Below are 23,864 nucleotides of genomic sequence, written 5' to 3' on the forward strand. Positions count from 1 at the left end.
TTTAATAACAGCAGCCTGAAGACGGTGATCTGACTCAACGTCTCACAATGAATCTCATTCAGAACAAGCTGACGACAAGCTGAGAGAGATAATGAATAAACCGGTGCAAATGTGTAAAAAGTTCAGATGATCCGGGACAACGTATGATTCAACCGAAGAAGCTTATTAGTCACTGTATTATATGAGTACAGTGGTACTTTGAGCTTAATGCTAATTCATGCAAGCTAACAAGTGGTGCTTTTGAAATAAATACTAACTTCAGGACACAAACGAGCTGAAGTGAGTACAGAGGTACTGTGATAAATGTTAACTTCAGTATGCTAAGAATATTGTTAGTACAGCGTTAATATTTTGTAGGAGTGGTATCAACTAGTCAACTTTAGTCCAAGTCGATTAGACGCTGATCACGTGACAATAACAACACGGGGGCGTCTGAGATGACAGTGAGTGTAGCAAACTAGCAGCAGTTCTCCAATGTATGGAAATACTTCACTGAAGTCCATTCTACTGTGACGTGCAGAATATACAAGTCAATCCTGAAATACAACAAGCTGCATTGCACACTCCTCTGAAAATTCATCTGCTAACGCTAGCAGGGGTACAGTCCAAATTCTCTGCACAGGGGTCAATAGTCTCTGTGCACAAGCCTCATGACGTTACTTCCATTTTTGCCAGAGATCGACAAAATAGTTTCTTGTTGAAACACTTTAATGCTCCAGAAAACGACAAGTGGCTCTAATGACCACTGTCATGTGCCACTTTGGAACGCTATGACAGCAATCTGAGCTTCCACTGTTTCCCTAAAGACACCAGATTTCGGGCGCAGTGGCTGCACAGATTACGAAGGACAGGATTTTCAGTGACCAAACACACAAAGTTAAGCACCCGAGCTGACAAGTCAAGATTCATATCACTCCTAAGGGTAGGCGAACGAAACAACTTCACAACCGGAACAACTCACGCTGGTGTTTGGGAGCACCAGAGCTGTCCAACATCAAGTCCACCGGAATCCAGGACGGCGCAGGCCGAAGAGATAGAGGAATGATTACGCAGCTAGTCGCACAGTGTGTGTCCACGGGGAATGAGGAAATTGAGGCGCTGAGACAGCAACTTCAAACACTCCGTCTGCAGCACTCATTTGGACTCCAGTAGTTTGCTTCGTCACCAGATTTTACACCAGGTAAGATATCTTCAACACATATATATGGCTTAAGTTATTATTTGTAAGATTAACATTTGATGTTACTGTTGGTGATTGCATCTATTGTCTGTTTTTTCTCTCTGTCTTCTTAATTCTAATTCCAACTACAATATTGTATTATAACATCATTGATATTTCTGGGAGGTTTTGGAGACATATTGAGAAGTCTTGTGACACGGATGAAGCTTGAAGAGCAAAAACCAGAGGGTCAATTAACAACTTCACAAAACGTCCTGCGGTAACGAAGAGGAGGAGGCTGCAAATGAACTATTTGCTGGTGAAATTTATTGTCTAAAGTTGAAAAAGACTAGTTTTGTCTAACTGATAACTCACAATGCTAAAAAATGTATATCATCTTCAGATTGCAACAGTATGGTACTTAGCTAGCATGCTAACAATCTTATTAATACTACTTTGAACCAAATGCTAACTTCAGCATACCAACAACTTCAAGTTGGTCGCACATTGAGCTAAACACTAATTTCAGGATGCTGACATGTTCATTCAGTTTTCAGCTAAATTCTAAACTCAGTTTGCTAACAGGAAATTATTTTCTCTTGCAGCCAAACTAACCGGATTAGGATTTACAGACAGCAAAAAAAGAGCATGAAAAGATGTTAGAAATATGAGGAACTGTAGCTGAATTCAACATCATTGTATATTGCAAACAAGACATCTATCTTCAGTTTTTAATAAAAGCCGCCTGGAGACAGTGGCCTGACTCAACCTTTCATGATGAATGTCATTCAAAAGGAGCCGAGAACAAGCTGAGAGAGATAATGGAAAAGAAATGTTGAAAAAGTATCAAAAGTTGATATGATCCTGGACAGTATAATACAATGATACAGCACAGATGCCAGAAAGAAAGTCCAAATTATCATTTTTTTTCTCCTTTTTATGGAGTTAAGTGACTAACAGAGGAAAGAGATGGATGAAAGATCTGTCAAAAAAGTACTCATAATGTGCCATTATTTCCTCAAGTAAGCCATTATGTGATTAATCATTTGGTCTGTAAAATGTCATGAAGTAACAAAAATGTCCACCCTAGAGAATCCAAAAACTTGTTTTGTCCAACCAAGGCTCAAAGTTTACTGTCACAGCAAAGAAAGAAAGCAGAACGTATTCACATTTAAGAAGCAGGAACCAAAGATTCTTTTGGCTCTTTCAACTAAAGATGACTCAAAACTATTATTTGTTTGTCCACGTGGTTCTGTAATTTTCAGAATAAAGTAGATAACTGCAATGATTGATGTAATGTTTTTGCTGTATGTCTGGAACTGGATCTGTGTTGTAAATCTGAATGTGCGCAGCATGCATCTTTATATACAGTCTATGATATAAACGCTCCCCTAACTATGACCTCCAAACAATCTCGTAGTAACCATGGTAGACCAGTCTCCACTTACCCAGATGCAGAAAAACTCAGCCCAGGACAGAAATGGCAGGTACAACATTAGCTGGTGGCTAGCGATTAGCACAGACTTTCAGCTAACTCACTACACAACCTCAAACAAGTCTGGTCATGAACAGCAGAAAACAGAAAACCGACATATGTACAAGAGAATCAATCACAACACAGATAAACAAAGACAGGTTGTCACGCTTCACGATGAGATGCACTTCCACCAAACTATTAAAACTCTTTATATAGGTCTATCTATCTATATAGCTCTATATTTCGCTTATATTTAGCTACCGTAATATTCTTAATGTTTAAAGATAACCACTTACAAAGGTGTAAGAATCACCAATCAATCATATAAGGACAAGTTCATATTTTCTTGCAAACACATTATGTTCAAGATATAGAAATATGTATTTCCGTAGTAGTAGTTCATGGTGGATGGTTTGCCGTAGTAACCCGTCTCTCTGACTGTAGAATCTTCTAGTATATGGTGGAATCCATTATTTCTATTTGCGCTCAGTGTTTCATGTCTACAACAAAAACTCAAAGCAGATTGTAGCCAGACAGCTAAGTTTTAGCTGAATGTCTGATGTCTCTTTCTGTTTGTGGATCAGGGTTCTTTGTCTTGATGTGACCCTGTTGTGCCGCTTCTTAATGGTAATTCAGACACTTGAAAATAGGAGCACTTAGATGCTTTTTTTATATCCTTCACCTGCTTTGAAGGCATCAATTAACTTCATTTTCAGATGCCCAGTCAGTTAGCAGAGGAGGCGACGCTTCGTTGAGCTTTACAACGAGCTTTTGAAGAGTCAGACAATTTGCCAAGGTGTGGAAAAGTCATCAGCTGACTCCCAAGTTCAATGACCTGCCTTACAAGTCCTCATGATCCCATTAAAACCACAAGTTTATCAACTTCTGAGGGTTTTTCAAGTAGCTGTGTCCTCAAATTTACACGTCACAACATTGCTGTTGTGTAATTGTGTCTATTTTTAAGTTTATGAGGCATCCTTAAAGCAGAACTGATAGAGTGATAGAAAATTGATCAAAAACAACATTTAGGTGATTTTTAAATTTAAAATATCAATATCATATTTGTTTTCTAAGGTGTCAATGCTGAAAAAAAAAACGCTCTTTTTTTTTTTAATAAAGCTGAGACTCTCTTTGTTCTCGTTATTGACTAATCAGCCATAACATGACCTGAATAATACAGGTTATCTCCTTATCATGGCACTTCTGAGTGGATTTTCCCCTCAAAGCCATCGTGTAAGATGCAGGAAAATTGACAAGGCTACACAGTTATCACATCTCCAGAACTGCCGAAGGCAATTACAATAGGCATGTGTTTACAGACCAGCTGGAAGGTGGGTGAGGCTCCAGCTGAATCGGCCTTTGGTTCAGATTGTTACACAAACTAGACAAGAAAAAAGGGGGTATATGAGTTTGTTTGACAGCTTCCAGAAGAGCAAACTGATTAATCAAATCCATAAGGCCGTAAAGTATTATTGTAATCGTCGTGTCCAAATTTGTGCAGCTTTAATGTCTCTCTGTGAAGCCATGCAGTTATGACTTCAGGCCAGTAGAGGACTCCCCTGAGCCTCTGCTAGAATCAGCTCACGCTCTGATCACCATGCTCCTTTTCAAAACATATTCTTTCTCCCCATTGTTACCAATTCTTATCCATAATTCTTTCCTCAGGATAACGCTAACAAATGAAACGATGGCATTTTCATAAAGGTATGGGTAAAGATATAGTAAGTGCATAATCAAATAAGGACTACAAGCACAGATGTAGAGAATTTCTGATACATTTTTCCCCACAGAGACACAGACGAGAGGCAAGACTTGAAGTCTGTGACGTAATGTTTCAGAATAGATAAATGGGCTCTCAAGCGTAAGTGGCAATTATACGAGAGATCTATTTGTACCAAGCAATCAGCGGCTGGAGATGTGGAAACCGAGAAGACTTTTTTTCCCCCCCCCTTCTTTTTAGTGCAAATATCAGAATCACTGGATGATGTTGTTAAGTGGAGCAAAACTCATCCAGGGTCCGTGTCTCACAATCCCACAAAACAAGTCACGTTTTAATTGCTTGTTTCGCGATAAGCAATTTTCTACAAAACAACAGAAAAACACTCGGCGGCCACTGCTGTCTTAAACTATATCCAATTTTGTGACACACATTACTGAGCCACATATCAAGACAGGACGTTCAAAGGCATAAATTGAAGGCTGATGATAGATTAAGCAATTTAACGCTGTAAATATGCATAAAAGCATAAATGAAGGCGCTCCCGATTTATTGTGGTTGATGTTACTGCTTCTGCATCGTAAAGGGAAGCACTAAACTTTAACTAAACGTAACTAAATGGACGTCCATTACAGCCACAACAACAAAGAAATACACAATACATTAATATGGAGTTGACACAACAATGACTTGTTGGTTTCTCCTTTGATTTAAATGCTTTACGGTACAGAGAGCATATGATTGCATTTTAATCCACATGGATATGGAGACACACTTGAAGCCTAATTAAAAAGCAGTTTTATTCACACTAATCTCCTGCTGCTCATATAAACTGATCTAATCAATGGCATCTATGATGATTGATTAGTCTCCCATGATCTTATTTTCACTGCAGGTAGACACAGCGGGCGAGGCATGTCAGTAAAATGAATGAATTGATGCATAGAAACAGACTGAGATGATGGAACAATGCCACAGCTTTTGTTGAGCAAACTGTAATAAACACACTTCACACAACACAAGAATTCAGTGGAATCAGCTCATCTTTTTATGGCCTATAATAAACATGGTCTTTGTTCATTTTCTTCTGGACTCTTAAACCTCAGATGTTCTGACTATAAATCCTTCACCTTGAAACGAAGAGCTGATTGAACGAACCGCCGACAATTCACTCAGCTTGCTTGAACAAAATAAACAAAACTAGTATATTTCCCAGCATGCATTGTGAGGTACAAACGCTCAAACACTTCTTCTTTGTTTGCATTCAACACATTAAGTGGTGTTTCTTTTAGTGGCAATGAAAGCGGTGCTCACCTTTAATTTAGTCACTTTCCGGCCTCGATGTGAACCTACTCGTGGAGATTTAAAAACTTCTTCACTTAGTTTAGTGATTTAATTTGTTGCTAGAAAACTTTGCCCATTAGGTCACATCAGTCTGAACTGGGTGTTTACATTTTAACAACTGAAAAGGAGTCAAAGAAGTAATTTAAATCATCCTAATGAGGCAATTACACAACATATCATTTTAATTATGTTTCTCCCTCAGACAACTTCTGTTTAGAATTATTTATTTTTATTTTTAAAGCTGCAACAAACGTTGGCCACTGCATTCAAAAGGAGTGAATTAGCAATTGTTAGCGAGCTAACGTGTTGACGAATACATTAGCACGTTAGCATTGTTGTTAGATTTGCAAGTAGTTAAGCAGTGAGATAAACGGGCACATCTAAATTATTTAGATTATTATTATTTAGATTATGTATTACATCCCACCATTTGTACCTTATTGTACTGTCAGTACACACACACACACACACACACAAATTGCACTTACAGCAAAGAGAGAAAACGTGTCACCTTTAAATCTGGTTGAATTCTAAAACTTAAGACACAAAAAGGTAAAAAGTAACAAGGATCACAGAAAAATAGTGTTTTTATGAACTTACATGTCTGTTTTAGATGGAGTTTGACATTTCAAGAGTTGGATTGATTAAACTCCCAGGGAGGTAAACACTCAAATCAAAGGAAATAATTCAGCACTTGATTCTTAATTTAACGCAATGTGATGTTTTCATACATAAGTATTTTGACGGATGAAGCAAATTACACTCAAGATTCTATATGGTGATCGTTAGAGGAGCTAATAGTTGTATTTTAAACCTTTGGACTGTACCGAATTACTGTTTTCTGTGCTAAACTAAGGACACCAGCTAGTAACCAAGTCATTTAAATCATCCTAATGAGGCAATTACACAACATATCATTTTAATTATGTTTCTCCCTCAGACAAGTTCTGTTTAGGGAGAATTATTTATTTTTATTTTTAAAGCTGCAACAAACTTTTGACACTGAAAACGGAAGGAATGAATTAGCAGTTGTTAGCAAGCTAACGCTTAGACGAATACATTAGCACGTTAGCATTGCTGTTAGATTTGCGAGTAGCTAAGCAGTGAGATAAACAGGCACATCTAAATTATTTACAAAACTCTAAATATTTATTCGAGATAGCACTTGATGATGTTTTCAGAACAAATTGCAAGAGTTTAATGCTAACTTTTCATTCTTTTTTTAATTAGAGTCAGGACATTTTTAGCATATTGTAGCACTGTTAACAGCTTTTAAGGGTGATAACTCAAAACTATGAGGTAAGCTTCAGCTCTATTAGTCAGAAAGACAAAATGAAGACGTGATGAGCAAAGAATGACTGAGTAGTATTAGCCTGACTTACTGGATGTAGGCAGTTGTTAAAGGTTTGCCAGAGGAGTTTTATTTTTCCCCCACTGTATTTTCCTCCTCCTCCACTGTCTGCCTGCCATTCTGACAATTGTAGTAGAATCCCTGAGCTTGTACAAAACCTCTTTCAGTGAATGGTTCTGAAAACCTACAATGAATATTTTACAGCATTTGTTGTCTGAGTCATTCTGGGACCTTCTTGTTTTTGGACGTGGTCATCTGTCAGAGTTTATTCGTCACATATTTCTGCTCTGGCAACAGCGTCCACCGTTGACAATGACTCGACCAATCTACCGAACCTTCTTTCCAGCCGACACGAACTTCTGTGATATCTATTGAATAGATTTAAGCGAGGGCCACGCACTGCGCAGCTAGTATATCATCTTTGCTTTTAATGAGTCCACTGAGCTCCTCCACAGCTAACGCAGGCTATAGGAAAGCTTCACCTCTAGGGCACGATCATCAAATTACATCCATCTTTTTTCTTTTTTTTTTTTTATCAGTGAAAGCTAAATCATGCTGTCAGCCTTCTGCAAATCTCCCTGCTGTTTTTGTGCTGTTTTATCTTATAGCAGTTTTAATGATGAGACGCTTCTTTGCAGTGGGCTCATTTGCTGCGTCCTGGAGACAATTGTTGGGTTTGGTGACACATTAAAATAAATGCTGCACTTCTTCTTCACTGGTAACTCAGCCTGAGTGAGTGATCCTTAATTTCTGGTAGAAACACACATCAAATGCATGGAGAGATGAGCTGTAATATTTATCACACTGTGTACTGTGGTGCAAGCAGCCTCATACAGGCTCATTATATCGGTTTATCAGCTGCAGCAGGAGTCAGGGCTCCTCCGGGGCTCCATCAGCCGCGCGCACAGCTCAGTACAAACAACTCTTCGACAATGTGACAGTGCCATTTAAGAGCATGAAAAAAAAAAAAAAAAAAGGGGGCACGCTCTGTTGCCATGTATTGCTCCCTCTGCTGGCCGGGGTCCCGAAAGATTAAGAAGCTGAGCCTTTCAGCGAAGCAGCAATGGTAGCTGCTTACCTTCGCATTCTGGTGCATTGAATGTAAATGACTTTCCGCTGCTGGCACAATGCCACTGTGACACTCAGTCTATAAATAAACCCTGGAGTCCTCTCGGCTATCCGAAAGCCCTTTGCACCTCTTCTCACACACACATACACACACACACACACACACACCACAGGAAAACAAAACCCCTGCTCCCGTGGCTAATGAAATCTGCTGACGAGACGTCTCAGCAGGTCTACAGCTAAAACTCTCGATCATGTCAAGATAGATAACAAGAGATCAATCGGTGACAACAGACTAGAATCCAAACGTCCTGAGAGGAGTGTCAGCTTTTATCAGAGGGGTCCGGGAGTTTTGTTTTTTCTTTGGGCTCGGTAATTGTTGTTGCTGCAGTGTGAGAGTGAAACAGTATGGAGTTTGTCATAATGAGATGGAGCCAGACGGTGATCAGAGACACATAAGGTCAGAGCTGGGGGGGTGAGAGGCCGACAGCTGAATCTCACATTCTTCACCGCAGTCAGACAGACTGCCACATCCCACCATCTGTACCTCCCTGTACTGTCAGCACACACAGACACACACACACACACACACACAGACACACACACACACACACATACACACACACACACACACACACACACAAATTGCACTTACAGCAAAGAGAGAAAACGTGTCGCCTTTAAATCTGGTTGAATTCTAAAACTCAAAACACAAAAAGGGAAAAAGTAACAACACGGATCACAGGAAAAGTGTGTTCTCATGAACTTTCATGTCCATTATAGATTTCAAGAGTTGGATTGATTCGACTCCCAGGGAGGTAAACACTCAAATCAAAGGAAATAATTCTGCACTTGACTCTTAATATAACGCAATGTGATGTTTTCATACATAAGTATTTTGACGGATGAAGCAAATTACACATAGGATCCCGTTTGGTGATCTTCAGAGGAGCTAATGGTTGTATTTTAAACCTTTGGACTGAGCCAAAATACTGTTTTCTGTATGAAACTAAGGTAACCAAGCTCCAACTTCATGAAAAAGCCTGCGAGGAAAACAAAACTTTGTGAAACGTTTTTATCCCTGCCAGGTGGAAAAGCTTGATTTATTGATAAAAGCAAAATTAAGTGTGAATGAAACATTTTTAATGAATCCAGACGTACATAAAACTTGAAACTTAAACGTACTCTGAAGTTAAAACGGGCGATCTGATCATATCTGTGTGCAGCGATGAAAGGGACTCTAATCTGAAAATCGATGCTTGAAGTAAACATGAATGCCACAGCACAGAAATCTTGAGCAAGGTAAAGGTTTTCATAAATCTACACATTTTCCATGCGACGGCTCAACATTTGGAGAAATACAATTATTGGCGCATAACGGCGCGTTAGAAGATCAATACAACTCCCAGACTGCGTTGAGGAAGAAGTAAAGAAATAGTTCTGGGCAACACACAGTGCGTCAATAACTGAGCTTTGGAAATAAAAGATCTGTTACCTTTGGACAGAGCTTCTTCATGCTAGTAAAGCTCCAAATTTAGGGAAAAGGCCTGAGAGGAAAATTGAAATAGATAAGAATCTTTAAATAATGATGAAAGTAAAATGCAGCAACGTCTCATAAATTGTACCGTAAACATCCAAGAACCTCAAATAAAAAGTTGCCTGTCTTTAATTAAAACTAAAATCCCCGTTGGCTCTGAACTTATGATACAGATTCAGGATTCCTTTCACCAACTTGAAAATCTGTGAGAAATTGCAAAATATAACCTCTAACTCACCGTTTTGAAGCTTTTTTTTTTTCCCGCTTTGTAACTGCTTCCAATGAACTAAAGTAAAACACATAAAGTACAATGGAAGGGGGCTTTACAAATGAATCTTGACGTGCATGAAACACAAAGACTTAAAGGTCACGTCAAGAATAAATGAAAAGTTGACATCTGATTAAATCTGTGTGGACCGATGAAGGAGACTCTAACGATCTACAAATGAATGCTCTGAGCAAACATAAATGCCACGTTTCCATCCAATTTTCTTCACAGGTTTCAAATACGCGAGGTTTGACTGACACCCCCTTCATCGCCGATGTTTTTTCTTTTGCACATTTCCAGGAAATTAAGTTCAATCTGCTCTATATTCAGATAGAAACCTGGCTCATGTGAAAGGATTCCTTTAAAATTGGCTTTGCTGAATTAATCTGAGGAACAGGCGCAGACTGATTGGCTGAAAGCAGCTGCTCCTTTAATTGAATTGTTGCAAACCTGCTGAGTTTTCCAGCAGAGAGGTTGTCTGTCCAAATGAGACAAAATCTCACGACTGGAAGGAGCTGACTGGATGTTTATTGACGAGGAGTCGGCCTGTGTTGAAGCTAGACAAGAAACCGATCCATAAAACGCTTCAAGTTTGACACGAGATACAAAAATATTTTGACAGGGAGGTGCTCTTGGAGAAAACTGGTGCCCTCCAATATTGGTATTGCTGCAAACCCTTCATTTTTTTCTTTTGTTGTCAAAAGACATGGGTATAAAAACACACAATGGGGGAAACTAGGCACAACTCTACCCACGCCAAGGTAGAACTCAATTAAGAGGTTTTAAGTTGTCTTCTGATGTCTTCTCTGAGGATTATAGTTAGAAGTAGGACCACCATTCGCATCTGACACCTTCAAGCCGCTCTCCCGTTGAGATGCCTCTATTTTATGCCCGTTTAGCCATTGTGGTTCATAATAAGGTCCACGCTTCCACTGAAGCTGAGATTCCAACCATTGTGTGTGCCTCTTTGTGTCACGCCTCGTAACAGACATCTGGACTCCTCTTCTGTTGCCCAATTTCCAGTTCAATTCAAGGGGACAAAGGCGAGCAGGCGCCCAACCATCCAGAAGTCACTCTCCATCATGTTGGGCTCTTGCAGCCTGACACAGACACAATGAGGTGGAGTGAGAAGAAGCAACCGGTCCGGCCTGTGTTGGAGGAGGGGGAGCGACTGAAACTGAGTTCGTACCCCCCAGGGAGCCGTTTGCGTCCACAGCTCCCTGAGACTAAGACCTCGGTCAGGCACTGGAGGCTGCAGTGGGGCCAGATTGCGGAGGAGTGGGTGTGAAACAACAGCTGTTGAATAAATCACAACAGAATCAGAGGGTGGGTGCTAAACAGCAGGACTGCGACGGTGTGGAACGGCGAGGACGCGGGACACGTTGACGCGTTCTCCATCAGCAGCAGTGACAGCGACGACAATGACGGCGAAACCGAGAAAGCGGTCACGGTTATATTGAGGCGCCGCAGCGATTATGAATAAACAACTGACCTACAAACGGCCAAGTTTACTCATGCAGCGCAGCTTCTATCATTAGACTCTTCATTAGGCAATAAAGGGGAAACGGGCAATGAACGCTCATTAAAATGTACAGATAGGTGCAGGTCTGGAGGTATTAAGTTTGATTTATACTCCTGCAACTGACCTCCACAGAGCCACACAGCCTGGTCAGCATCGTTCTGTAATTCCATGGCCAAAATGCTGGTCTGCAACTACTCAGCGCTGTTTCTGTGTGCACCCTAAACAGTGGCATTTGTAAGTTAGAGGCTCCTGTTGAAGTTAATAGATATGAATCAGCAGTTACTTTCACTGAAATCACAGCACCGCAGGGAAAGGGAGAGGATGTCTGAGGAGATAGGATGGTGGAGGAGGAAGACGGGGGGGATTTTCCATGCTTGAGCAAATGCAATTCAGGCCAGTCATAGTTGTTGAGGTCTGAGTTTGACCAAGTTCACTCTAAAATAGATGCAAAAATATCTTGTGAATGACAAGAAAATGACAAGAACACAAAGAGATGTAAGAATTCATTCATTTAAACCACAGACACTGTTTCGTGTCTCTCAAGAAGCAAGAAACTGAGGCGACAGACTAAGAAAAAGAAATGTACAATAAGGAGCGGATAGTTTAAAATAGCTTAGCTAAAAACATGTCAGAGGATTCTTGATTAATTCCCACTTTTAAAAGTGGATTCATCATCATTTACAATCACAACACAGTACAAAGTATCTATTAAACAAAACTTTTCATCACCAAAACACGTTTATTATATTAAAAAAATCCAATTTAACATCTAAGTCAGTGTTTTACAACCAGTATTTTACATTTAGACATTATTTACAATACCTCTCTTCACAGACAAGCATTTATTACTCAGTAATTCACGAGAACACAACAACAACAACAAACAAAAAAACAAAAACAAAGCACATACTATTATTATTTTCTCTGTATTTAATCCTCTTGTGACCAATTCGGTGTCCTGACTCTGAACTTTTAACAACTACCTGCAATAAAAGCTGAAGTTAATTTAAATGTCCTGCTTTATTATTAGACCACACATCCCCACACTGCATCTAATTTTTATCTTGTTGTCTTCAGACTTTTCTTCGAAATGAAGACGTTTACACTCAAAACTTTACATTTATCCAAAATCCAAAACATTTTAACGCCTAATCACGTTGAAATAATAATAATAAAAAAAACTTTAACTCAAACACGTCTGACAGAAACGGCGACTGTGTCCTCGTTTCATTAGTTACTGCCTCCCTGCTCTGTCTTTTTTAGGACACCTCCAGAGCGCAGATGCCGTGTCTGTCTCTTTAAAACACAGTCTCCTGGAGGTTGGCGAGGATTTGTTGCGGATAGCCGAGGAGTGCGCAGCTCCGCTCGGCATGTGCGACGCTTTCACACAACCTGCAACTACCCGGACCGGACTGAGGAGGGAGGATTTTTAAAAAAAATTATTTATGATCGGGTTAAATATAGTTAAACCTCTTCTTTTTTTCTTTTGTGTGTATGTGTTTTCGGTAGCAGAAGCGGGACATCTTAGAAAGAAGTCGTGCGTGTGTCGCGCGTAACCATGCGCGCATGAAGAAGTGATGCTGCCGAGTTTAGTCCTAAGGTTTCTCCGGGGCGGTGCTGCCGCTGCTGCTGGTGATGATGATCCTGCTGCTATCGTGGCTATGTGGGAGTGAAATCAAAGTTTTTTCCGGGTGATTTTACTCGCTTCAGATATTCCAGCTGAGGCTCTGTCTCCAGACTGCTTCAGTTTTAAATCTGGGCTCCGGTGTGTGACTGGAGGTTTAATTGATAATTTTTTGGCGGACTGCAGACTGGCACCGGGAGAGTGTGGAGATGAACTTTGGAAATTTACTACTTGTGACTATCTCATTCATCGCCATCGCTTCAGGTAAAATATTTATGTGTATTTGAAGTCTCTTCCTTCTGTCTTTTTTTTTCCACACACACACAACAACCCATATGGCGTGACAGGCTCACAGTGTGTTTGACTCGTCTTATCGTGTTTCCCGTCCCTCTGGATGGATGTAAATGTTGTGTTTAGACGCATTTCAAACCACGTCTTTGTGACAGCTGTGGGAACTGGGCGCATCCTCGCAACAAAACCGGATTATAAAGGGGAAATGTCACTCGTGCATTCATTTGTAATATTTAAATACCGCAGGTGAATGCCAAGAAGATTCGCGTTTTCTCCAAGGGTTCCCCTGGGCACCGAGGTGGCCACACAAGGTTTCCATTAGGCATCAGGAGGTACTGTAGCAAAAGTGAAACCATTTAACTCTCACTTTTAAGGCGCCCTGAAACTACTCCACCCTCCAAACATGGTTATGGAGATGGTCACATATTATTAAGATAAATGCTTTTAAAAGCTCATATTTGAATACCTTTGACGAAAGGATTATACAGTTTTAACCATTGCCTTAATGGCAGCTTAAATTCCCAAGCATTAATCCATACTACAAATAAAAGCGGGGCTCCAACAAAAACAATTCGTGAGAGTGCAGATGTTTTTTTGTTTTTTTCTTGCATTCTCACATTGAGACGAATGGTTCAGACATGAAAAATTAAGAAATCTCCACTGCCATGAATTAAAAACTACACTTGATGTTTCACGCCACAGCCTGATTGATGTTGGATTTTCAAAGCCAAAACAGATATGAATATTTGAGCGCTTTAATCATCTAAGAGCAATGCACTTCTTGATATTAATGTGTTTACATAAACATACCCATACCATGGAAAGGATGACTTAAAGGCCACTGTAGAGTTTTTGACCACTAGTGGTGCTATGGAGCAGTATTTTCTATTTTCTATACACTGCTTTTAAACACTGTTGATTGTTTGATTCCTTCACCGTACCTCTCTGACTGATTGTTTGTGGCATGGGTATATTGAGAAGGATTTAATACCGGATTCAGAAATGACATTTGCCTTTCTGACTTTCAAAAGAAGATTTTTCTGTCTCACTTTCCTTGGGAGTCTTATACAAACAGGAGACTTACCTAGATTAGAAATCAATAGTAGAATAAATTGTTTGGAGTTCAAGGTGTCTTGTTAGCTGTTTTTTCCCCTATAGGGAAATTACTTTCTTTGGGTTTCATGGGAGATTTCTGTTTCAATACTACAACCGTCTACAGGGAAATATTGGCACCAAAGCTGAGTGTTGGTGTCATATCCATTCTCCTAACACAGTAAAAAAAAGAAAAGGAGGTGACCGGTGAGGTTGTGGTTGTAGTACAGGTACTTAAAATGCTTGGTGTTCAACTAGTAACAACCACGACTGGGTTACAGAATGTAGGAAATGCAACAGCACAACGAGAAGATTAGAGAATATCGATATTTGTCCACCAGCAAATGCGTCATAACTCGTATACTTGGACGATTCTGAAAAGTTCCATTTACAAGGTTGTGAAGCTTTGTTGATCTTGTGTGATGTTTTCAAAAGAGTGGCCCTGGTTGGACTTAAACCTACAACCTTTGAATGACATCCCCACTGATATAGCTAGAAGTCCAATGCGCTATCCATTGCGGCACAGAGCCACCGAGCTAGCGACATTAGCTTCCATTTATGTGCAAGATATCAAGCACATTTCTGTTCTGATGTTGCTTTTCTTTTTGCCTGTTTTCTTGTCCATCCACTCCTGCTCTAATTTATGTCGAGTAGGTACCAAACACTGCAATTTATAGAGGCGCGTAACAGTGTTGGACCTAAATATTAGAGCTATGGGCCTTAAATCTAAATTAATGAGCCGCATGATGATTTGTTAGTCCTATGTTGTTGCAAGTCTACTTTACATTTACTTCAGCGATGAACTAGAGTTTCACTATAAATCCCGAGCTCTCCGGCCCTTGTATCTGGCACTAACTCTCAACATTAAAGACACTTGTAACACCCACACCATCTGCCTTCATCCATTAATCTGTAGTGGGTCTTTTCTCTTCTTCCCACCTCTGGTATTCTTCACGTCCACATAGGTTTAGTGTGTATTTTAAGAGAATTACTAGAACGAGGAGGATTTAATACTTCATGGCTCCTCCACAAACACTCCATCTGGTTGTTTTTTTTTGTTTTTTTTTTCTGTAAAAATGAAGCTGCTGTATGTGTTGTTTGTGTTGGTGTCTCCAGTCAGTAATTCCCTCCGTGTTGGTCCTGAAGTATTTAGTTTTGTTTTCTGCGCAACTGTGAGGAAAACGACAACAACAACAGCGGCGGCAGCTGAGCTCTTTCACAAACACGCAAGAATCACATCTCAATTAATAGACTCCAGTACGTCTCATTGAAATTCCAGCTATCTCGAGCCCGTATTCAGCGGTTGCGGTGCCCACAGTGGAACTAATTGATGCTAAACAATCCTTAGCTGGTGATTTGCGTCCACGCGGTCCCACCAGTGATTACTTAGTGACAAATGTGTCTGAGGGCCGACTACAGCGGACCTCCTTGATGAAAACGGCCGTGGATGATGAAACAACTGCAGGAGCTGGTCGGTCGTGTAACGTGCCACAGCCTTGAGTCATGTTTCCGGATGCCGATGATGTCCCACTTCTGGTACAGCGGCTGATGACATCATTTAGAGATTAGATGGCAGGCAAGGAGGGCAGGGGCAAAACAAAGGCTTCAGATTCCCAGGCTGATGGCAGAAGAAAATCAAATCTGACTCCTCTGCTTTGAAATTCTGCTTGGTGTGGCACGCTATCGCCCTCCCACAGAGATTACTTGGCAATGTCACAAGAACTCCTTGAATGTTTCTGGCCTTTTTAAATATGCAAATGAATTGAAATTGAAAAAAAAAAAAGAAAAAACTCTAGTAAATCTCAGCAGACAGCCACCAGCCTCACAGACAAGCTGCCAGGCTTCTCCTCCTGTCTCACTATAACTTCCCTGGAAGAGTTAGTCTCCGGATTTTTTTTCTTTTTTTTTTTTGAATGAATTGTCTATATGTTTTCCATGTCTGACGCCAAGAGGAGCAGAGATCTGAAGTGGAAAAAAAAAAGGATGTCCCCTCCGCGGCTTTGTTATTTTCGCACATTAACGTGGCAGCAGTACACTTCTGTCCCTGGGGGAGTAAGCAGGGTTAATATTTGTAAATACTAATTAATGAAAACAGCCCCCCTGTTACGCAATGCCGCAGCTAGGAGCCAAGAAACGCCAGTTATAGCCTGAATCAACAGCATTTTCCAAGATCTTGATCTCCCTCACGGCTCTCGCCCTGCCTGCTCTGTGTTTGATGAGGTAGAAATGCTGGAGACGCCACGAGCAAACATGTGGGCGAGTTTGCAATTAGGACCAATGCAATAACTTGTCTATCAGAGCTGCGTGTGGCACTAATGGGCTTTCAGTTGACGGCGGTTTGCTCACTTTCTCTGCGTTTTTCTCATTTCCTTTGTGAATAAACGGGGAAATTCTCACAGATCAGATGCAATCATTCCGATTACCACATCTAGTCATCGTAGCGCATGATGAGTTAAATCTGTATTGCCTCTAAATCTCCTCTAATTTGTTTAATTCCAATTAAAATGAATAAAGCCAGCACATCTATTGAAGCATTTAAAAGAAAACACCAAGACTTTCTCGAGTTTCTTCTTCACCTCTCATCCAAAACACACTGCTTCAGTTTCAGTAGACTTGAGACCATGGCTTTTTTAATCATATATTTAGACCTATGTGAAGTTCATCCAAAAAAAAAATGCAGTATACTGTAGGTTATAGACTGGCCCCAATCAGAGGATGACATCAACACCTTCTGGTTTGCATGCAAATTAAATTTGCCGAGCGAACGTGCAGAGAGTTATCAGGGGGAATCTGCAGTTCATTTCAAGTTCCAGCAAACTGTTTAATTGATTGGTTTACAAGCCAGAGATTTTTGGCTGCAACAGGTTTTGTTTTATTGAAGAACTCTAAAACTCTCTGCGGATGCATTCACCATCTAAAGAGAGAGATGAAGAGAAACCTCGTTTAAGGTACAGACACACTAAACCAACATCAGACATTACATTCCATCCAGACCGGTAAGATACACTTCAAAACAACACAACGACCGCAGTCAACCGACACTTCTTTCACTTCCCTGGTTCTCCGAGCTAAACTCCAAATAATTGGCCCTGAAGTCTTGTTCTGGTGCCAAACTAAAATAAGAAAATGGTTGAAGAGCTGCCGACAGCGGCCCGATTAACGACAACGATGCAGGACACGACAGAACAATTAGGAGCGTAGATGCTCAACATCTAAAAATGACAATCATCCTAATGTGATGCAAATTTGAAGTATAAATAAGCAACTGTTTCTAACATCTTAGTGTGATGCTATTGCTTGCCAATAAATATATATACACACCAATCAGGCATAACATTATGACCACTTTCTTAACATTGTGTATGTCTCCCTTGTGCCTCCAAAACAGTTGTGACTTATCAGAGAATGGACATGGATCTTCTGAGGGTGTCCTGTGGTGTCTGGCAACATAATGTTGTTAGTGGGGAGGTCTTTGGGTCCTATGTGTTGAGGGTAGGGGCCTCTTTGGATCAGTTTTGTTGCATTGCATTCCACAGATACTTGATCAGTTTGGGATCTAGTGAATTTGGAGGCCAGGACAACAGCTGGTTCTGTTCTTTTTGAGTAAATGTTTTTTCGCTGGGGATGACTGCTGCCATCCAAGAGCGTCATTGCTATGGGGTGGGGGTGCCTGATCTGGTCTAAGTGGGTGTGTAAGTAACATCCACACAAATGCCAAGTCCAAACATTTTCCAGCAGAACACTGGATTGTCACAACATGGTCAATGTAATTTACTTCTCCTCTCAGTGGTTTTAATGTTGTGGCTGATCTGAATATACTTTGTACTTTGTTTAAAGCCACAGAGCTCTTCAAATACGAAAAAAAAACAGGTATGTGGATGTGTAGAGCATGAGATGTGTGCTGACGTCTTTCTAAAAATAAGCCACAAAGAGGTAGGAAAGAGGCTGAAATTGAAAAATTATCATAACATCAGTAACTGAAATGTATCTCGACAACTGCCCACACAACACTCACCTACCTATGTACCGATGGAAAGTTCTTACAGATATCAATAAATATCAGAATAACTTGAAAACCTTAAAAAGTATAAGAGAAAAATATCACCTTCATTTCTGAGGAGCCACGTATTCACTGCATTTCCTTCCTCTAGGTCTGGCACATTCATTCGTGCACAGGATAGCCTTGAGAGTGTACCGGAGAGTTATAACCTTGCATGAGGCCGACACACTCTCATCCACATTGGATGACAGCTCAAGGTTGACTGCCATTCACTCTTACAGCTTATCTCGGCTCTATTTCGCCAGTCGCGCTCGTCGCAGTCGACTACGAGAGTTTCATTGAGTCGTCGTCTCTGACAGCTTTAAGATAAAGTGCGTTTCGTGACTGCAGAGGGTTAACAATATATGTTTTTGTATACTTTAACCTTCACAGTTCTTGAATCAGTGCACACAGCTTCTATTTATTGTCTGCTGTGAAGCCACGTGAAACAATCTCGGTCTGTTTCCCTGCAGTCTTTAAGATAATAAATAGATGTAAGTGGGCAGCAAATTGAAAATATACTTGTCACTGAAAATGCTGTAATTTGCTGCAACATATCACTCAAAGCTGAGCGCTCTGTGAATTTTAATGACGGCTTACACGCACCGCAGCAATAGTCTGCGAAACATGTTGTCCTGTGTTTTGTTTTGAACCTCTGCTACGTGGCTAGCCGATGTCCTTCCCAACTTGTTCATCCCTTGTAAATTTGAAAGTCATTTCACACCAGAATGCCCTAGATTAAAAATTTCCACACAAATCAAGTCACACTTTAAATCCCCATACGCGCTCGGATATCTCTGAGGACCTACTGCAGGCTCTAATGGGCCGCGTTTATGATCCGACTGAAAACATACCTTCACAGAGGTCCCCATTATCGCCTGTGACATTTATTTTTCCGTGACACAAACAGGCCTGACAGAGTTTCCTTTCACTGAAAGGTGCTTTCAACCGCTGCACCACAATCTTCCCGTCATGAAGCAAACATTACTGTGAAAATATTCCTTCTCACAAAGAAAATGTGTCAGTGCCATGCTCAGAGTGGCATTGACTTTTCACTGATTGCATACTTGTCACTGCGGCAGGTTGCTGCTTGTCATTTCGGCCACCTGAAGCTGTTTGTCATGCCTCTCTTTTGACAAGACCATTTCCTCCGTAATACATCACCATGATGCCGCCACATTGATTCTGTTGAGCGTGATAGCTTGCAAGAAGTGACTGTTGACCCTCATTAATAATTCTAGTGGAGTGAAATGCGCAGTTGTCTGCATACTTGTTTCCTTTAAATATGGAGGAATAAAACTGTGGTGACATTTGTGTCACTCAAAAGTATTTGCAGGACACAACAACAGATGAACATTGCAAAACCTCAACTCCTGCTGGCTTAACTGTGTTTAATAAAGGGATTATACTTGCCCCTTGCTCAGGGTTGATGGCATTATTAATGGCAGATTAATGGCTTTATTGTGTGGTTGAAATGATGATGTAACCACTGGGATTAGCCCGTATTCCTCTAAGTAAAGACAATGTCATTTGTCTGCATTAAAATGAGACCATACATCTAAAATTGTTCTTGGAAAAGTTTGTGGGATTATAAAGATCATGAGGGACTACTTTTTTTCAGTGTGTTGTTCCATTGACAGTACTCCGACCGCTACTGCTGGCTTTTTTTCAACTGATTCAACAAGTTGCACATGAAGAGAAAAGGAAGTGAAGCGATACTACAAAGTTCAAAGAGCTCACACTGGATCCTCTGTTGAAGACCTATGATTTAGAATGAATAAACTGTAGACCACCGTACCAACATGATGCAGTACAGGCCAGCTAGCTCTTCACTGAAAAAATAACTTGTAAGATTTACTTACAAAATATATTTTAAGATTTGCACGCAAATGATTTAGGTAAAATTTAATGCTGCAATATGAAGTAACACTCACTTGCAGGTATCAAGTAAATTTTACTTACCAAAAAACATAACAGTTGTTAAGAAAGTTAATTACATCTAAGTTTTAAGTTATATTTATTTAAACAAATTAAGTAAAGTCTACTTGTTTTTCATAGGCAGGAACATCATTTTACTCAAATTTTTAAGTAAATTTGAAATATCTGTAGTATTTGCTTGTTATGAAGTAATTTAGTAGATTTGAAATAACTGTCTACTGTTACGAAAAAAAAAATTGTTAACCCAAATTAGTGCAGACAGGTGAAAATATACAGACAAATTATTATTAGTATCGATACTAAAACGGACACATTCGGTATCGAAAGTATCGGTCGGCACGTCACGAAGTTGCTGTGGGCTTCACGCTGCACGGCGCAGCCATGCGACTAGCCGCGCTAACTAGCTTCATGTCAGAAAAAGAAAATAAAGAAGACTGTCAGCGAAGTCTCTTTGTATTCGCCAGCTGGTGCTTATATATTATCACAAATTTAAAACAGAACAGTAATAACTTGCCTGCTGTCGTTCGTGCTACACCTGCTCTGTGATCCAGCGTGTATCGTACGGAGAGCCGGTCCTACTGTGCGCATGCGTCGTGCATGCGTTTCAAAACGCCACACTTTCAGAGTAAAGTTTATGTAGTATTTCTAGGTTTATGTACATACAACTATTAAACATTTAAGTTGTATGAGGAAACCTAAGTAAAACTTACTCTTCCCTCATAATTCATGTATTACATTAATAAAATGTTTAATTTTACTTAAGAAACTGTAGTTATTAATGAATCTTAAAAATTCAAGGTAGAAATTATGACAGAAATAGAGTTTACTTCACCAAAAAGTCACCTTTTCAGTGTTCCCAGCCTCCCAGCAAATAGTTGTTTTTCCCGTTTCCCCTTTTGAATGACAAATAGAGACTTATTATCAACACCTGCTGATACTAAGAGTTGTTTCCTCTGCTAGCTTTCCAGTAGTTTTTATGGTGCATACAAATGCACGTTTTTAGTCCAGATGTAGTTGATTGTTCTCATCTCTTTTGTTGGAGCACTATGCAGTCACACAACCCTAGCATTACAAATCAGTGTTGCTAAGCAGAACTGATTTTTTTTATGTAAACAGCGGCTGTGTAAAATAAAAGGAGTTGCTCTTAGTGTGAAGTCCGCAGAGAATTATGTCACGACTCGACAGTCCTGCTCAACTCCACAGGGAGGTTTAGTCTTTCAGCTCATTGTTCGACTGTCTGGTCCACAGCTCTCGTCTGTGTTGTTTCCAGCTACGGCAAGCAGTTGTTTTCAGCTCTAAAATCCGCCTTGATCCCTAACCTGCCGAGCACCGAACAGCAGACCGAACAACGGGTGAGCAAAGTGGAACATCTGGCTGCTAATGAACCAGATATTTCCCTTCAGAGCTGGTGGCGACCAAAAACAGAGCTGAAAAAGGAGTGACTATTGGTTCTTTAAGGAGCTGAAGTGGAACTTTAATTGAATGTTAACATCACTCTGTCTACATGTGGTCAGAATGTTAAAGTCTTCTTTACAGCTTGTAGCAATTTCTAATACTATCTGCAAGATTAAAGCACAATCTGGGGCTCCAATACTTTTTTACTTTGTAATGTGATCAGAGTGTGATATGATGGAAAGTTAGATGTAGAGATGACATCCAATAACATCAGGGAAATCTAGAGAGAAATTTTTATTTCATCCTATTTACATGTGAAGTCAGTCTGCAGCAGGCTCGGCTGTACACAATTTGCAAATATGCTCTACGGCCCCAACGTTTCAGAAGTGTAGATTACTCATGGGGAAAAGTTGGAAAATGTTTTCAACACATCCGCCGACAAGCAGCTATCCTTTGATTGATGGAAGCGCCATCTTGTAATCCAGTTCTTATGGATGTGGAGTTGGAAATCTATTAGAGGAGGATTTTGAGTTGCAAGTGTTTTTGGGGGCTTAAACCAGAAGCTGTTCATCATCAGAGCCTGTTTCAATACTGCAGAGCTTGACCTTTCTTTTATTACCTGTATTTCCATGTATACAAACTCAGCAGAAAAAAAGCAATCTTAAACTCCTGGACAATTTTTTTTTTATTTAATTTTTTTTGGACTCTGCTCTAGTATTTTTTGGAGTTTTTTTTTCTCTTTGTGATAAAAGCCAGTTGTCACTGAAGAGGAAGGGAGCTCAGAGTGATGTAACTGCATTACATGAGCTGAGATTTGAAAATCCTTTGCGTGCTTTAAAAACATGGTTCAGCAGCAGGACATCCCTGAGCCACAGAGGCTCTCTTTGTCAAAATAATTTTCCTTTCGGACAAACACGGACGAACATGTCAATATGTACTCACTAGTTTCCACATGCACTACGGATATGATGAAATATAATCTACATGACATCTTTGAGGATTACTGTATCAGGGCTCACATGAATTGATTTTTCTTTTTCTTTTCTTCTTTTTTTAGTCTGGACTCGCTGGAGGTACCACAGCACATTTTAATGGCTCGATTAGTATTCATCCGCAACACCTGCATTAGTGTTTTCACTTGTCCTGGTGTGTGACCCTGCGGTGTTGGCTGAGAGCTCTCAGATGCCTCTTTAGATGTTTGCTTCATGTTTGTGCCATGGTGGCGACTCCTGGATCAAATCAGTTCACGAAAAGACATAAATCTGCTTACAGCTGAAAAAGTGAAGGTTTATCCCGCTGCCTCCGATTTAAGTCTAATGCAGTGGCTGCATGTGTGTCATTAGGTTACTCCTGACTGCTCCTCTCCAGTAATAATGGAGGATTTTCATGCCGTCTAGATTATGCACTGAAAATAATGCCTCGGACGGAGTGGCACAATAACCAGTGGCACAGTGACCATTTCATGTTCTTCTTTTCAAGTGGGGGGGAGACCATCTGTTCCTTCAGAACCGAGCTAAAAGCTTCAGCATTGTGAATTATTCATTTTTTCCAACTGGAACCCATTGTTGGAAACATTTGGTCGTGCTCTAAAAGCTTACCTCAGGTCTCGAAGCCGTGTGCCTTTCCCTCACAGCCAAGTGAAGATAGTAATGGATCCCCAGAGAGAGGGATACAGGAGTTATGTATATCTCTCTGCCGTGCTCGTTCTATCATCTTGGACCCCCTCGCCCCCTTAAAGGCAGATCTTTTTGTCTTAGTCTTAAATATACCCACCAACTATCATCTCTACATTTTCCACAATTCTGACAAACAGCGACATATTGTCCTTTATTATACCACACGGGTGAGTGCATTCTCTGTGCTGGTCGTGGCTTCAGTACAATACTCTATATGGAATATGCATGATCTTGTTTGCAGAGTATAGGAAGAGAAAATTGATGCCAAATGTATTTATTTATCTGAAAGGCGCCGGTTGTTGTTATGGAAAATGTCTCACTTTGACGTGAGAGTCAACCTTCAAAGGGAGATTTCCAATGATTTTC

General features: G+C 40.3%; 1 protein-coding gene across 4 annotated transcripts in view; it reads left to right on the forward strand.

The window, feature by feature from the left end:
• Window positions 1–12,557: 12,557 nt before the first annotated feature.
• zgc:77784 (uncharacterized protein LOC402947 homolog) overlaps window positions 12,558–23,864 on the forward strand; it is a 59,069-nt gene continuing 47,762 nt past the window's right edge. Inside the window, exon 1 of one of the 4 annotated variants that reach the window (XM_047594971.1) lies at window positions 12,558–13,331. In XM_047594971.1, the coding sequence (XP_047450927.1) occupies window positions 13,277–13,331 (55 nt within the window). In that variant the 5' untranslated portion in view covers window positions 12,558–13,276. The remainder of the gene's footprint in view (window positions 13,332–23,864) is intronic. The other 3 variants (XM_047594973.1, XM_047594970.1, XM_047594972.1) reach the window with 3 other exon arrangements.

This window comes from Mugil cephalus, chromosome 9 (assembly GCF_022458985.1).
Source record: "Mugil cephalus isolate CIBA_MC_2020 chromosome 9, CIBA_Mcephalus_1.1, whole genome shotgun sequence".
In the NCBI taxonomy this organism is placed as follows: domain Eukaryota; kingdom Metazoa; phylum Chordata; class Actinopteri; order Mugiliformes; family Mugilidae; genus Mugil; species Mugil cephalus.